A 14818-nucleotide genomic window follows, 5' to 3' on the forward strand; every position below is an offset into this window, starting at 1 on the left:
AGTTTGGAAGATCAAAAGCTTGTATGTGTTGCGGGTAATTTCGGTCGGCTGGTTCTAATAAGTACTGGTGGGTTTCGCGCCAGATGGTGTCGTAAGCATTATGTCAATGGTTCACAGAATCTGAGGAGTGTGGGCGTCAGAAAGGCCAGGGAGTTCTAGATGGGCCTATCAGCAGGCCTAAGTGAATAGTCGATCGGACGGTAGTCAAACATGGAGATGCTTATCTGCACATGCCTAGGAGGGGATTCTGCTGGATCAGCGGTAGAATCTCTGAAATAGGGAATCTTGCCAGATTCGGACTATCCGCCAATCTACGCCAGGAATAGACTACGCGACGCTAGTCATTATGTTTATTTATTTGCTCAACATTTAGACACTCAACACTCCTTTTTCAAAATCCCGCATCAATCAATTACACAAGATGTCGGCTGCGGAAGGCACCGAGTGCTACATCATCCGTCTTCCCTACGAATTGCTTACCTGGATGCTCAATGATGCCACCCGTGAATTCAGAAACTCCGTGGAGAGACACCCTGTGCGCGAAACGGGCGCTCGCAAAACCGCCAGGGCATTACCGCTGGTGTGCCGGCGTTTCAACGCCATTGCGATGCCCCTTCTTTACGAGTGTGTCGTGTTGAATTATGTCGATTTTATTGGCACCAGCGAACTCCGGCACCGTACCGATGATATTGTTAATGCGGTTTGGGATGATTATATACCTGTTCCTTAAACAGGTATGTGCCCCGGGTGAGCTCGAGATGTTAGATGAAATGTGGGATGCTGGACTGCCCTGATCCGATGGGCATCTGACTAGACTAATGCTACGCAAAGAGAGAGACCAGGATGTCGAAACTATAAGGTCATTCCTATGGAACATTAAATCGATTATAATCCACTGGCGGCTAAACCAGAGCCGGCCATCCAAGGTCCATCCAATCAATACACGCTCCCGCCCCGAAAAAGCGGAAAGGAAAGAAAGAAACTCATAATAGGCGTAAGGGAACATAACAGCACATGAACGTCATCTAGCCGATTAGAATAAGATGATCCCCGCCACCAAGCCAATCACGATGGCCATGCAACTACCGCGCATGTTCTCCGAGTGCCGGCCGGCAGCAATATCCTCGGAGTCGTCGGTCACGATGGTGGGGGACTCCAGTGGTTGTGTTTCGTCCTCAGGGTTTCGTGCTGGGCGCGAATGATCAATTGATGCGGGTTTTTGATCCTCCTTGGTTATAGGATGATCCTCCTTATTTCGTTGTACCGAGAATGAGGGCCGGGAGCCAGTCCAAGACGGCCATAGGTCAATTGCGACACGGCAGACCTGCTGCCAGAAATGGCTGAGATGGGCAGGGAGCTGCAGTGCTAGCTCATCGTTGAGAAATTGATGCCACGGGAAGGATTGATTTCTATACGCGTAATAGAAGTCTTGAAATGGGTCATGAGACGTCGGGGAAGTAGATGAATTTGTGACGGAGATGGCGGGACACGAATTTTGGGTTTCGGATGCTGATGCGCCGCGATTGGAGGCATCCAGCTGCTGGGAGAAATATGATCGGAACGTTCGTACCGGACGGATGAACATGGACGAATCCCCATAGAGATAGGACAATTGGCTTCTATTGTCCACCGACGGGACGTCGGTAGAGGTGGGGACAGAGGCATCGGTCTCGAGTCGGGAAGTGCGCGACAGGCGATTGACGCGTGATCTATGAGGCGACGTTCTGATTAAAGCTTTCCGACGGTCCGCGTTCTGCAAGGAAATTTCCGATGGTATATGTGCGAGGCCATCCTTGATGAGGGGTGCTTCTGCGCGGGTTGGTTAGCTCAACAAGTCGCACTCCAGGCAGGGTCACCAATGGAACATACGGCGAGCTCCGCTACCATAGTAGTAGCCAAAATCGGCAAATTTCAAGCTGTAGATGCTCGGCAGCGACGGCACCAGCGAGAGCAGCGAGAACACGACCAAGGCGAGGAGCGGAATCGCGCCGGGTTTATGAAGCGGCGGGCGCATGGTCCACACTGCCCGAGCGTGGCCGGGCACTGGAGCTACTCGGACGGGTGCTGCTGCGCTGTTGTCGCGAATTGAAGAGGACTGGCAGCGTGAGGGCCATAGGCACGACGATGAGAAGGCGCAAACGAGTTTTTCTGGTGTTTGTCTTTCTTTTGCAGGTGGTGGTGGTGCAAGTCCAGCAAGTTCCGGGCAGTTGGGCTGTCGATCTTTTTTTTCTTTTCCAAGGTCCGTGAGACGCGGGAAGGCGCCAATGACGTAAACGAGTGGTGATGGGGAACAGAGCGGGCGGAAAAGCCAGTGGGGGATCTCTTGCAAATTGACCTTTCAAAAAACCGGAATTGCTGCTCTTAAGGTTTATTATTTTAGTCTTGTTCCGAATTTAGGTTGTTCTTGAGGCCTTCCAGGAAGGAATGGTGTTGGTTATAGGTTGTCCGTGCTCAGCATTCCCTGATCGTAGTTAGCCCTAGTCAGTTCTTCATTGCCACCAGAGTGAGACAACAACCCCCCATCCCACACCCCGTCATTTATGTTCCCTGGCAAAGTGACACAGGGCAAACAGGCACACTCCGTCATTGTCGGATGCATCCGCGTCGAGTAGTGCAGACGCCAAGCCCACCGTCGACAGCCCCGATATGATGTGGCCCCCAAGGCAATCAATAGGGCAGCTGTCGTTGGTGGGATAGAGAGTAGGGACCCCCACTCGTTGTGCCGCCGCATATGCAAGTTATTTTAGGATGGGCTGATTGTCCGGTTATCGACAAACGCCGACGATGCCCAGCCCGGCATTCCTGAGATGCACATGCGCCGCTCCGCCTCATGACATTTCCTGGAATAATCGTGAACATCCATCAGGAAGGGCTCATGGGGCTATCCATGGCTTGGCTATCCCGTCGTTGTAACTTCATTCCGATCAGCCTTGCTACGGCTGCAATAACGCCCCAGGTGCCTGGCAGAGGCAGGAATGATCCATCGCGGGGTTTATTCTAGTTCATTGAGCCTCTCCAAGGCACAGAGAGAGGGGGTGGCTGTAAATGCACCCTGATCGTCTCTCGTGTCATATCTGACACGAAGGTGGCGCGGCGGTAGTTCATGATAGGGTCGTGGTATATAACGACTGCGCCCGAACTGCCGCATGTTGTGACAATGATAGACCCTTCCTCTGTCCCCCGCTAGTTACGAATTGCCCGACGCAGCGGCAAAGTCACCAGTAGAGACGGAAACCTTGAACTCGAGATTGTTCCATATCCCACAGAAGAGCCGTTCGAGAAGGCCGGTCTGCGCACAGGCGACGAGGAGGACGAGACACGCGAGCACCTCGTAGCTGACCATGGCCCGCGGGGTGATCCGACCGGGGTAGATAGGAGAGAAATCTGTGCCAAAGTGCAACCCGGACGATGAGAAGCAACGAATATCCGTAAAACAGGAGCGTCAATGCCTTGCAGGATATCAATACTTCTTCCTGTCTCGCTCCTGGCAAATGCTACCTTTATCTACCTCCTCAGCAAACCTTCCTGCCCACCACCAACTCGGGGTGTGATGAGTACGATCGGTTACACGAACCTAACCTCTGCTCCGGGGAAGCGCCATCTCTGTCCCGTCAGGCAGCCTTCACCGCCGATCTGGTCAAGCACGAGCGCCGCTGCATTGATATTGCCTTATGTATTGAGTATTGATCGGAGTCGCCTCGATTTGGAGGCCATAGTGTCTATCCATGCTAGGACGGAATGTCCAATGCACTGTGGAAGCTCTCTCTGTGGAAGTATGGTGGCGGGGTGTGCAGTCTTTCTGGGCGCCAGTGACTTGCCACCTCCCATCTTCTTTTCAACTCATGGTATGCCTTTTCGCATGAACGAAGGACTACTGAAGGGAAATCCAAGCAGGTTCAGATTGGTTATTAGGTCAATTCGGGTAGCAGGGCTTCTATGTCCATCGTAGACTCTGTACAGTACAGAAGACAGCGAGAATCCCCCAGGACATCGAGTGTGCGCATCTGCCATCCACAAGTCACACAACACCATCATCCGAGGTTTCTTCTCGCCGCATATATCGTAAGGAAATAGATACATTAAATCGGATTCATCATAGTCGCATGCGGCACAGCAGGGGACATAACCTTACCCGCCGAGGCGGAGCTCATCGGCGTCGGCTTCGACACCGGCCCAGGCGAGATAGTCGTCGGGGCACTAGTCTCGCGATGACTCGGGGAGCGACTACTGCGACTGCGCGACCGGTCGCCGCGCGAGGTACTACTCCCGGCCGTACTGCTGCCGGGTTTCCCGCCGCGTTTGACCATTTTGCCCAGCACGCCCACGATCTCGGCGGCGTCTTCGAAGCTCTCGTCGTCCATGCCTTCTTGCGCGTTGTACACATCCGCGATGGCTTGTTTGGCGAGGCGGCGGCAGGAATTCGGGTCTTGGAGGCAGTCGTAGAGGTAGGCTGCGTATTCGAGTTTAACGGAAAGGCGCAGCGGGTGCGAGCCGGGGAGGAGCTTGTCGGCCAGGAAGGCGGCGTGGTTGAAGCATGCTGTTGCGGTTTCGGTGTAGTCGAGTGGAGGGAGGAGGAAGGAGGATGCTGGCTGCGGTGGTTGCACGGGTGCTAGGCCCGGAGGGGGTTGAGGGTTTGTCTTTGGTTTCTGGCCTTGGTGCTGGCCGAGCGCAGTCAAGGATTCTGGGCCGTAGATCGAGTCGTGTTTGCCGTCTGCTGGGGGTTCCGTGTCTGGTGGATAGATGACGGGACGGTTGTGGAAGAGCACGAAGATGTGGTAGAATGAGGCGCGAAGTTTGTAGGACAGGACGTTCAATTCGACGAATGCGTTGACCATGGGCAGGACATATCCCTCTAGAATCAAAAGACCCTCACGCGAGAGCCATATGATGTGGTGATAAAGCTGTAGGGACTTTGTTTCACGCGTTGTGTCGAGCCGCCGCAATCGTCGCGCGCGGACGAGTTTCTTGGAGAGCATGACCGAGACACCGAGAACCTTGTACAACATCGTCGAGAGCAGAGGGTTCTCAAAAGCCATGACGCGCGCGAACTTGCCCAGGGCCTTCTGGTCCACCTCGGAGGAGGCCATCCATAAATCGAATGTCTCTGCTTCTAGCAAGTCGAAATCGACCATGTCAGCCATTGTGAGGAACGTGGTCAATCAATTGGAGTTTGGGGTTATAGGGATCATAGAATTGAAGATCGGACATGAGGCCTGTAATAAAGCAGAACGCGAAAACCGTCGATCAGGAACATATATCGCAATTGAGCTTACCTGACTAGCGCGCGCAAACAATCTAGCAGAGCGGAGCTTCAAACAGTCCTCAAACGCAGCTGCTGCACCATAGAGCGTGGAGGGCCCGAGCTGCCGACCAAAGTAAACACCCCGGCGCTTCCCGCAGTCGATCTGTCCAGGGAAGACCAGAGACCGGAGGGCTACCGGGTATAAATTGAAACGTGTGTGTCAAATGGATAAACAAGCGCCGACACCAGTCTGGAACGTCCAATGGCTTCGTCGTCCGACTCCTGAACTCCAAGCCCCGCGAAAAAAGGACGCCGAACACCACGCCAAAACACGCCTGGCTCACTCCAATCGTGTATGTATCTGCCAAGGTTCTTCCCGATCTAGTCACTTGCCGATGGGGAATGCGAGATTCAGCAGCGCGTGTCGAGTCTCCACCGCTAGCGACGCAAGGTACGGGCAACGAGGGGGTGAAGGACGGGGAGCTCGTGGTTGATCAGACGCATCGTGAGGTGGGCGAGCAGGGGGGAGGCGTTCTGGGTTCGTCCGTAATAACGCCGACGGGACACCCAGCGCACAAGCAGCGCAGTGAGCGGGGGCAAGTGTTGGAGCGGAAGGGAAGAAGAAATAAATGCGCGGGCGAGGAGGGTGGTTGTCGGGAGAGACCTACAGCATGGCGGCCAGGACTTGAGAGAACAGAACCAGGCGAGATTTAACGGAATTGATCGTAGTTAGGGTCCAGCTGCATGGCTTAGTATTTCCCCTGATATGACGCACGGAGCGATACTGTATGGGGCAGAGTTCGGGGGACATAGTGCAATCCTACTCTAGGCCGGGCCCACCAGGACAATACGAAATACCAAAGTAGGGCTTGCGATCAATTCATTCCGCACTGCCCAAGTGGCAACTTGACCATCGCATCCCCCAGCCTCGCATTAAATGCGTTGTCCTGCAGCGATACATAGTAGTGAACCGGAGGAATACCGTCCAGGCGCGGTTCATCCGCTACGTGGCAGCGTGGCGGGGATTGGCCGATCTGGATTAAGCGTGAAAAAAAATCCCCTAGGAAGTGATGAGCACGGACTGCCAGCGTGGCAGTGGCTGTCATGTCATATCATGCCTAACTAGGGGAGAATTGTCCACGCGGTTGGGGATTGCGATCGCCAGGCATCGGTTGAGTTGGCAATAAATCCAGGACGGATCGAGTCTGGGGATGATCGGTCGGTCTGTACCTGGCGAATTTACCCTGTATAGTTACCTGTCGAAAAATGCGGTAGAATCTCGACCTGTCATTGTGGGACCGCAGGATCCGAGCGGGCCAGGTACGATTACACCGCTAGAATGATGTGATCCCGAAGGGGAATTGAATTGTTTGACTGGACTGGTTGGCCCGAGTACATACACTGGAAACCCTAACTTATCTATCTGAATGAATGCCTAATACGTAACGTGATTCAAGCAAGGTCGTCGAGTTCATCAATGTCCACATACCCCGCAAACGCTCGCGTGAGGAATGCGCGCCAGACGTGGTTCTTGCGCTTTTTCTGGATCTCCGGTCCATTTGAATCAATACTCTTGGTATTGTCTTCATCGGCAATTGCCGTGGCAAGTTGGAACCAACTGCGCACCGTGAGATCCTTCATCTCGTAGATGTCATCGTCTGTGCGATATTCGACCTCGAAGTGGAGTTTCGGGCCTTCGTCGGATACACTCGATTCGGCCTCTTCATTGAGTCGGGTCAGATTGGCGTAGTATTGCGTCCAGCCAAGGAGAGAGAACGCCTGGGGGGAGTGCGCAGGGCCGGGAGGACTTGTGGACGATGGAGGCTCCGGCATCTTAAAGGAAGGCTTCTTTTTATCCTTCTTTTGCTTCTTCTTCTTCTTTTGAAGTTCAGGGGCATCAGATCGTAATTCCAGGAATTCATTGTCGCCATGATCGAAATGAGTATTGGCATCGGAAACAATATCGGCTGGACTTTCACTGTCCGCTTCGGGCACGAGGTTTTCCACACCGGTGATGTTGTACTCGATCACTCGAAGGGTCGGGAAGTAATTGGGGACCAGACTCGGTGCGACTAGTGACACACTGTATCGTTCAGCCCAAGGGCCCCCGATCTTTTTGAGGAACTTCTTCCTTTTCTGTTCTTGCTTCTTTTTCTTCTTGCTCTTTTTCGTTGTCTCTATTTCCCCGGATTGGCTATCCGCAATATCAAAGACCCCCGATGGCGGAGATGGCAGATCGGCCCACTGCTCGCGAAGACTGTCCAGGTACTCCTCCTTGGACGAGATCGACACTCGACCGTCCGATGATTTCCGGATTCCCTCAGAATCGATATCGATTTGGTGGCTGTCTTGCAGCATGAAGTGATCGATATTCATATGGCCGTAGAAGCTGCCCACGACGACGTCGCGGTAATTATGCAGCCACAATGTGTATTTCTGCCAGCAGGTCTCATCCCAATTGCATTTTGAGCTTGACCGCGCAGGGGGTACATGGCCCATGAGAATGGCCTTCATCTTGCGACTCCGCAGCAGCTTCAGCTGCACCCGTAACCATTCCATATGCTCATATCCAGGCTCCGACTTGTCCTCGCAGCCGTCGACTGCGGTGTTGGACTCGAAGAAGTACATCGTGTTCAGGCTGATGACAGCCAATTGGCCCGGGATGACCTCGCTCGTGAACCAACCACCTTCAACAAAGGTGTGACGCTGATCCTCGGGAATGAATTTCTCCCAGACTTGAGCAAGGTTTTTCGTCCACCGATTAGGGCCATTCTTAAAGATGTTGTGTGGCATGATGTCGTTGTTGCCGATCGTTGGCACCACGGGGACAGACAACCGGGGCACACTCTTGCTACCCTGCGCATTTTGTTGTTGGTCGAACAAGGCGATCCATTTCTGGGCCATGAATTCATTCAGTTCCACCACTTCATCGCGAGTCCGTGGGATCTCTTCGTCATTGTCGTGCCGAGCCGAGTCGCCCGTCCAGATCACAAAATCAATATTATCCTTCAGATTCTCCTCAATCCATCGGAAGGTCTCGTTGACCAGCGATAACGGGCTATCGCACTCGCTCCCTTCAGTCCCGAAATATCCTGCGGACCCCTTACCGCTGTGGCACGAGCTACCGTCGATCGACGTTCCGGGCTTGTAGTGCCGGTCGGGATGGAAATCTAGGAAAGACGAAGTTAGCATAGAGCACAACAGCCTGATCTTATACATCCTTACCCGTAATGTGCAAGAACCTGCCATGCAGGGGTCTTGGCGATGTGCCTGTCTGGGGCTCTGTCGCATCCGCAGCTCCCTCCGACCGGTCGCTCACCACCCCCAGTAGTTGTTGCTGAAAGGGAATGGCGGAGACACTAGCCAAGAGGCCCAGCAGCAAATTGATCGACTGCATGTTGCCTCCTAGCCAGTGCGCGCATCGATGCAAAAAGAAGAGGAAAAAAAAAAAAAGAAAGTTGATCTTATCGCGGGCCGGGATTCACGTCACTCAGCCACCGCTGGCCAATCATGTAGAGGGAGTGCGGCTAGGATTGTAGTAGTCGGAACAAGGGAGAACAAAGAAGACCTGTATGTAGTTGATGGTGGTTGTGTGCAAGAATTGATGGTGTTTGGGACCAGCCATAATTCCCCAGATCGACGCATCCTCCCGTTCGGTGGTGATCTACTGCTGCGTGCACGGGGGGTCTGTGAGCGCCCTGATTGATGGATGGGAGGCACGTGATCGGCCCGCAATATGGCGGGGGGTTCTCCCAAGGTCCTCGCGGGACACGGACTTGACCTCGTGCAGTGTCAACATGGCGGAATTCCCTGCTCTCCAGCATGCTTTTACGGTGGAGGTAAGATTACATGCCATTTAGGGAAGTTGTGTTATGGGACTGACCGCTTCAAGGTCGAGGTCGGCGAACCGCTGGCCGTCGGTATGTTTGAATGCCCGAATAAATACTTGGAACAACACTAATCCCCCATGCAGGCAGTGCCTCACGCACCAATCCCCTCCAGGTGGTGCCGATGACTGGAGGGACAGTCAAGAGTGCTCCCGGGTTCGCTCCCGGCATCGATGCCGGCTTCGTCGGTGTCGGCAATGATTACATCCATGCGGACCCGGATACAAACCACGCCCGGCTGGATGCCCACTCGGTTCTCAAGTATGTTGGAGCTATGACCTCTCTCCTGGACCGGGTATCTAATGTGTTTTGACCCCAGAACTCAGGATGGCGCTGTATGTATTACGCATCCTCCCTAGCCTCGGATACCGAGAGCTGATCGAATAACAGCTTCTCTATCTTCATTACACCGGTGTTCTCACCCTCAGCCCCGTTGAAAAGGCAGTCCTAGGCGGCAATGCGGAAGACGGGCCGACGCCCTTCGGGAATATTTGTACATTCCCTCCCCTGTGTTACTATATTTGCATCCACGCTAACCCGGTTTGTTCCGCAGTCACGCATTTCACCTTCGAGGTAAGCAAAGGATTGCCTCACAGAAGGATCATAAGAACTGACCCTGATTCTCTTGTAGACTGGCGACGACCGGTATCGCGAGCTGGAGAACCGGGTCTTTGTCGGGCAGGGCCGGTTCGTCGTGCGGACTGGGAAGCCGACGGTGGTGGAGTACCGGGTCAGCCAGGTCGTTCAGGGCTAACTAGTCAACATGTCAACTATTTCAGAGCATGGGCCCCATTTTGACCAGGTCCCAATAAACCATTTGCTTTGCTAAACCCAGCGCCTCAATAAGTGGTATGTGCTCCATCAGCCGTGCATGCGGTGGCACTTTCGCATGCGAGAACCGATGCATGTGGAAATTATGCGGCATTTAATGGTATAATCGCGGTATTTGCTCGCGTAGAGCCCGTATAGGTTCTCTGCTACTCGATGCATCTTCCACCTTACGGTAATGCACCATTAGATGTGGACAAAACATGTTCGGATCAGATCATCCTGTAGCCACCTAGAGCGCCTTGGCACGGAGTCAGCTCTTCCCATTTCCCCCACCTTTTATGGAACTGTCATGCCTGACGCAAGATCCTGGTCAATAATCAGAAGTTCTAGGCGCGTCGCGGAGAACCACATCGGTTCCTCCTGACATGACAGTAGCACGGAGCCAAGACCCAAGACTGTGACAGGTTTCATCCCCTTCATCAAGCGAACCTTTTGTCCCAACTCTGATGTACCGGCAAGGTTCGAGCTTAGTCCATGGTCCGTGTCTCCGTCGCCAAAGCGAACAGCCCTGGATTGGAATGCACGCACCGACACTACATTCCTGGTCGCCACCCGTAGCGAGCTAACGCACGAGCTCAATATCATAGTTTCGGGTGCCCACGGGCGTGGCGGCCGTACGGATGTAGGACACTGCAGGAGCACTCGGGCCGAAATCAATCTGGAGGTGGAAGCGAGACTGGTTCGGCTCGAAGGGGCATAGCTCAGTCTGGGGAAATGTCAGTCAGGGCTCCGTGATCCGTGGTTCATCGGCCGCGGAGCATCCTCCGTACTTACAACCGCTTCCGCTTTGGGATGCCTCCAGGGTGACGCTAATCCCCAGATTTAAAAAATGCGGAGGTTGGGCCAAAAGGATTATTCTCGCCGAGATATATCGGCCAATCAAGGGTGGGAGTTGACCAACGAAGGCATGGGTTCAGCCCTAAATAATAGGCTTGTGATCCGAATCCCCTGTTGTTGATCCTGCCTTTACTTTGTACAACTCGTGAAGTATTCATCTAGATTCAACTGTAGCTAATCTGAAGGCTATGTGACTCTGTATTCAAGATCTACTTACCTGTTTCAAGCAATCTAAAGGGGAATCAAGGGGTAAAGGGGGTCGCATTTCACTTGATACTAAAGTTTCCAAGACGGGTAACAGGCCCGAATAGCCATGTCGGGCCTTAATCTTTTTGAATTGAATATAGGAGTGATCCTTGGCACACAAACAGGGGAAGTGCCCGATTCTGATCGGAGGGTGGTCCGGACCTGTAATTGGCATTGAGCTTCCTGTTGGTCAATTAGAAGGCCCGAGGGTTACAAGCCAATCTCACAGTTGGGATCGATTCAGTATACTGACATCTAGAATCCCTGCTGGTGGTCGCAGACTCCCGTCTCACGAGCTTGTTTCACGGATTATAAGAACCACATCCTGTCCCACCATGCAGATCCTCTGTATCTCGTGCTGAGCTTCATCTGTTCGCCAACAGGATATCTTACGGAACCAAGGACCACCATGTCGGACGTCAAGGCCCAGGGCGAGGTGCACGGCATCTCGACGGCCCATGAGGAGACCCCTCGGGTCATTGCCGGCTACGGCGAGACCGCAAAGCGTGAGGGAGCTACAACTAAGGAGGTCCACAGTGTCAGTCTTCCTCAACCTTTTTTGGGCCTCCTTATAATAAGTCAATTAACATTAACATGCTATTCTAGGCCGAACTGTTCGCTGCCCTGGAGGAGACGAAGATCGAGAGATGGAGCAGAGAATCATTCCATCTTTACTGTGAGTTCTATCCACAGAGTTGAGCCGGGCGAACAGTTCCTTCGGCCAAGTGACGAGTTGCTAATTCATGGTTTCCTCTTCTAGTTGCGATCTTTGTTGCGTTTCTGTGCGCTTGTGCCAACGGATATGATGGTGAGTGGTTATAACTAATCCTGCGTCATCTACCGCTAACACGGTAATTACAGGCTCGCTGATGTCCTCAATCCTGGCTATGAAACACTTCCAGAAAACCATACCCATTGGCATGGATGGTGAGAAGGTTTCCGTTGTTACTTCCATCTACACTGTGTATGTATCCTTGTGACCAATTCCGAACAAGGCGCTCGCTGACAATGATGGTTCTAGTGGAAATATGGTCGCAACTCCGTTCAGTGCTGTGATTTCCGATAGGCTTGGTCGTCGAAAGTGCATGTTTGTTGGAGCCTGGATTATTATCATCGGCTCTATTATTGCTGCTACAACCACGACCTATGCGCAATTCGTCGTCGGCCGCTTCGTGCTTGGAATGGGAATTCAGGTCATGGTCGTCTCGGCTCCTGCCTACGCGGTTGAGATCGCTCCCCCTCACTGGCGTGGTCGTGCTGTTGGTGAGTTTACATTTGCACCTGCTGTGATAATTTGCTTATACAACTCTCAGGTTTCTACAACTGTGGTTGGTTCGGAGGCTCTATCCCCGCGGCTGCTATCACCTATGGAACCAACTTCATCGACAACAACTATTCATGGAAGGTCCCACTTATCGGCCAGTGCTTTGCGTCTATTATTGTTATTATCTCTATCTGGTTCATCCCCGAGTCTCCGCGTTGGCAGCTCGCTCACGGCTATGAGGAGGAAGCTCTTGCTTTCCTGACCAAATATCACGGCAATGGTGACCCCAATGCTCGTCTCGTCCGACTGGAGATCGAAGAAATGCGCGAAGGTATCCGTGTTGATGGTATTGACAAGCGCTGGTGGGATTGTGAGTTAATTTTGTTCCCTTTCGATGCTTACGTCTGACAACCACTACAGACCGTCCTTTCTTTACGTCTCACAGCGGCCGCTGGCGCTTCTTGCAGGTCATCATGATCTCTATCTTTGGACAGTGGTCTGGCAATGGTCTCGGTTACTTCAACTCGACAATCTTCAAAGTTCTCGGTTACACTTCCAGCTCCATGCAGCTACTCTTGACTCTTGTCAACAGTATCATCTCCGCAGTCGGTGCTCTTACGGCTGTCCACTTCACCGACAGAATGCCCCGTCGTACAGTTTTGGTTTTTGGCACCGCTGGTAAGTTACCGTCTTGTCATCCTTAGATCACGGAGTTTTTGGGGTTGTCAACAAGCGCTAACTGAGTCAACAGCTTGTGCCGTCGCTATTGCTATTCAAGCTGCCATTTCCGTTCCAATTGCGCAGACAGGTGGAATTAGTCACTCAAAGGGCCAAGCTGCACTGTCCATGTACTACCTCTTCAACGTGATATATTCCTTCACCTACACTCCACTGCAGGGTGTCATGCCGGCCGAAGCTTTGGAAACGACGACTCGTGCTAAGGGTCTGGCTCTCTCGGGCTTCATGGTCAATGCCACTGGTTTTATCAGTCAATTTGCCACCCCTATTGGTTTGCACAATATCTCGACCAACTACTTCTGGATCTTCGTCGTCTGGGATCTGATCGAGTCCGTCATTTGGTATTTCTTCTGGTAAGTCGCTCCCGATACTCTAATACCGACCATGCAAATGCTGATTCATTCAATAGTGTTGAGTCCCAGGGCCGTACTCTTGAGGAACTTGAGTGGTTGTACCAGCAGCCCAACCCTGTCAAGGCGTCCAAGAGCCTCGAAAAGGTTGTCGTTCAACGCGATGGAACGGTCACTGAGAAGATCGAGGACGATGCCTGATTGCACTTGTGCGTCACGATCGTATCGGGGTCGGCATGTCAAGGAAGTTAGGTCCTGAAGGGCGGATGTGGAGTGTCGGAGTAGGGCAGCTTGTGCTTTTAATCTTCGTTGCGATGCATGACTACTTGCTTCTTGTCTGCGGCTGGAAGCAGGTCTAGGATATTCATGCCTCTGTTTAATTGAAAATTTACAAAATGTTTTGGTTGCAGTAATGGCAGCGAAAATATTGATCTTGCTTACAGGAAACAAATCTTGAAAAGTAGTAGTGACACCTGACCAAATCTGTACTCTAGTCGGGTGTTTATTGCTCTTGCAAAACATTCACTCATGTCTTGAGAGAATAACAATGGAGTCAAATTATTGTCACGCGATCTGTCATGCCAAAGATTGCATATGAATTTAATAGGGTGAGTAATTTGGATTGGCTGCAAACTGATTAGCAAATATCAACATTAGTATTAACCAGCGACGGAACATCCAGGTGAGACGAGACTTGATCAACGCGTCCCAAAGAAAGAATTCCGGTCGAGCCCAGGTGACGGCATCAGCGGTTGGACTCCCTTTTTTCATTGACGGGTTAAAGGTTGATAAAGAAGCAATCAAGGCGGGGTTGAAAAATCGACTTGACGTAAGTTGGCACATCTTCCGAGGCTAGTTATCCCGACGCGGCTTATGATCCAATGAGCATGCGATGAGCTCTATCAGACTAGTTATCAGCTCTCCGTTGCGGGCACCTCTGATTCGAGAGGTTCGAGATGTAGGCCGCGCTATACCTGTGCGATGGTGGGGTATGTCATGCTTCACCTATGCTGTGTTGTCAACGACCCCTTGAGCGGTGCTTGGCACTCTTGGCACTTCTTTCCAAATGCTCTTGGTAGATCAGCGGGAATCATGCGGAATATATCACACAATAGGTATTCAAGGTGCTGTTCCATGGCGCAGGTGTAGGGATTCTCCTCCAAGCGGAGTATGGCTGCTCCTGTTCATGTGGCAAAGGCTATGGTATAAATATGCTTGTCCCTTCTACCCTCCAGGCCTTTCTAGTACTCAAATTCCACAAATATCTGTCCCGTCTATATTTGTGTGAACTACTTTCTCATCGGTAGGTTATCTGTTTCCTCTCAAATCGTCGCTTTACTAATAGGGTGGTAGGGCAACAGTCTTCTGTGAAACGCGATGCTTTGGGGCTGGAATAAGTTACTCCTGGTTGCTCTAGCTGGCA

General features: G+C 52.3%; 6 protein-coding genes across 6 annotated transcripts; 3 read left to right on the forward strand and 3 right to left on the reverse strand.

Moving 5' to 3' along the window:
* Nucleotides 1–421: 421 nt before the first annotated feature.
* N7474_000632 (uncharacterized protein) lies at nt 422–730 on the forward strand (the record flags this gene model as incomplete). The annotated part of the gene is made up of 1 exon (XM_057192047.1): nt 422–730. The coding sequence occupies one exon, from the start codon at nt 422–424 to the stop codon at nt 728–730; it is 309 nt and encodes a 102-aa protein (XP_057057000.1).
* Nucleotides 731–1033: 303 nt separating this feature from the next.
* Nucleotides 1034–2014, reverse strand: N7474_000633 (uncharacterized protein; the record flags this gene model as incomplete). Its single annotated transcript, XM_057192048.1, has 2 exons — nt 1034–1809; nt 1870–2014. The coding sequence occupies 2 exons, from the start codon at nt 2012–2014 to the stop codon at nt 1034–1036; spliced, it is 921 nt and encodes a 306-aa protein (XP_057057001.1).
* A 2065-nt stretch (nt 2015–4079) lies between these two features.
* erg27 lies at nt 4080–5141 on the reverse strand (the record flags this gene model as incomplete). The annotated part of the gene is made up of 1 exon (XM_057192049.1): nt 4080–5141. One exon carries the CDS (start codon nt 5139–5141, stop codon nt 4080–4082), a length of 1062 nt encoding a protein of 353 aa, XP_057057002.1.
* A 1553-nt stretch (nt 5142–6694) lies between these two features.
* On the reverse strand, nt 6695–8639 carry N7474_000635 (endopolyphosphatase; the record flags this gene model as incomplete). Its single annotated transcript, XM_057192050.1, has 2 exons — nt 6695–8412; nt 8468–8639. The coding sequence occupies 2 exons, from the start codon at nt 8637–8639 to the stop codon at nt 6695–6697; spliced, it is 1890 nt and encodes a 629-aa protein (XP_057057003.1).
* Nucleotides 8640–9039: 400 nt separating this feature from the next.
* N7474_000636 (DUF3237 domain-containing protein) lies at nt 9040–9883 on the forward strand (the record flags this gene model as incomplete). Its single annotated transcript, XM_057192051.1, has 7 exons — nt 9040–9081; nt 9135–9162; nt 9216–9390; nt 9449–9464; nt 9520–9622; nt 9683–9702; nt 9761–9883. The coding sequence occupies 7 exons, from the start codon at nt 9040–9042 to the stop codon at nt 9881–9883; spliced, it is 507 nt and encodes a 168-aa protein (XP_057057004.1).
* A 1569-nt stretch (nt 9884–11452) lies between these two features.
* On the forward strand, nt 11453–13596 carry N7474_000637 (uncharacterized protein; the record flags this gene model as incomplete). Its single annotated transcript, XM_057192052.1, has 9 exons — nt 11453–11581; nt 11650–11719; nt 11804–11851; nt 11905–12007; nt 12065–12306; nt 12357–12677; nt 12728–12985; nt 13059–13398; nt 13455–13596. The coding sequence occupies 9 exons, from the start codon at nt 11453–11455 to the stop codon at nt 13594–13596; spliced, it is 1653 nt and encodes a 550-aa protein (XP_057057005.1).
* Nucleotides 13597–14818: the final 1222 nt, after the last annotated feature.

The sequence above is a fragment of the Penicillium riverlandense genome (assembly GCF_028828495.1).
Source record: "Penicillium riverlandense strain IBT 135883 chromosome Unknown utg000001l_segment0_segment0, whole genome shotgun sequence".
NCBI lineage: Eukaryota > Fungi > Ascomycota > Eurotiomycetes > Eurotiales > Aspergillaceae > Penicillium > Penicillium riverlandense.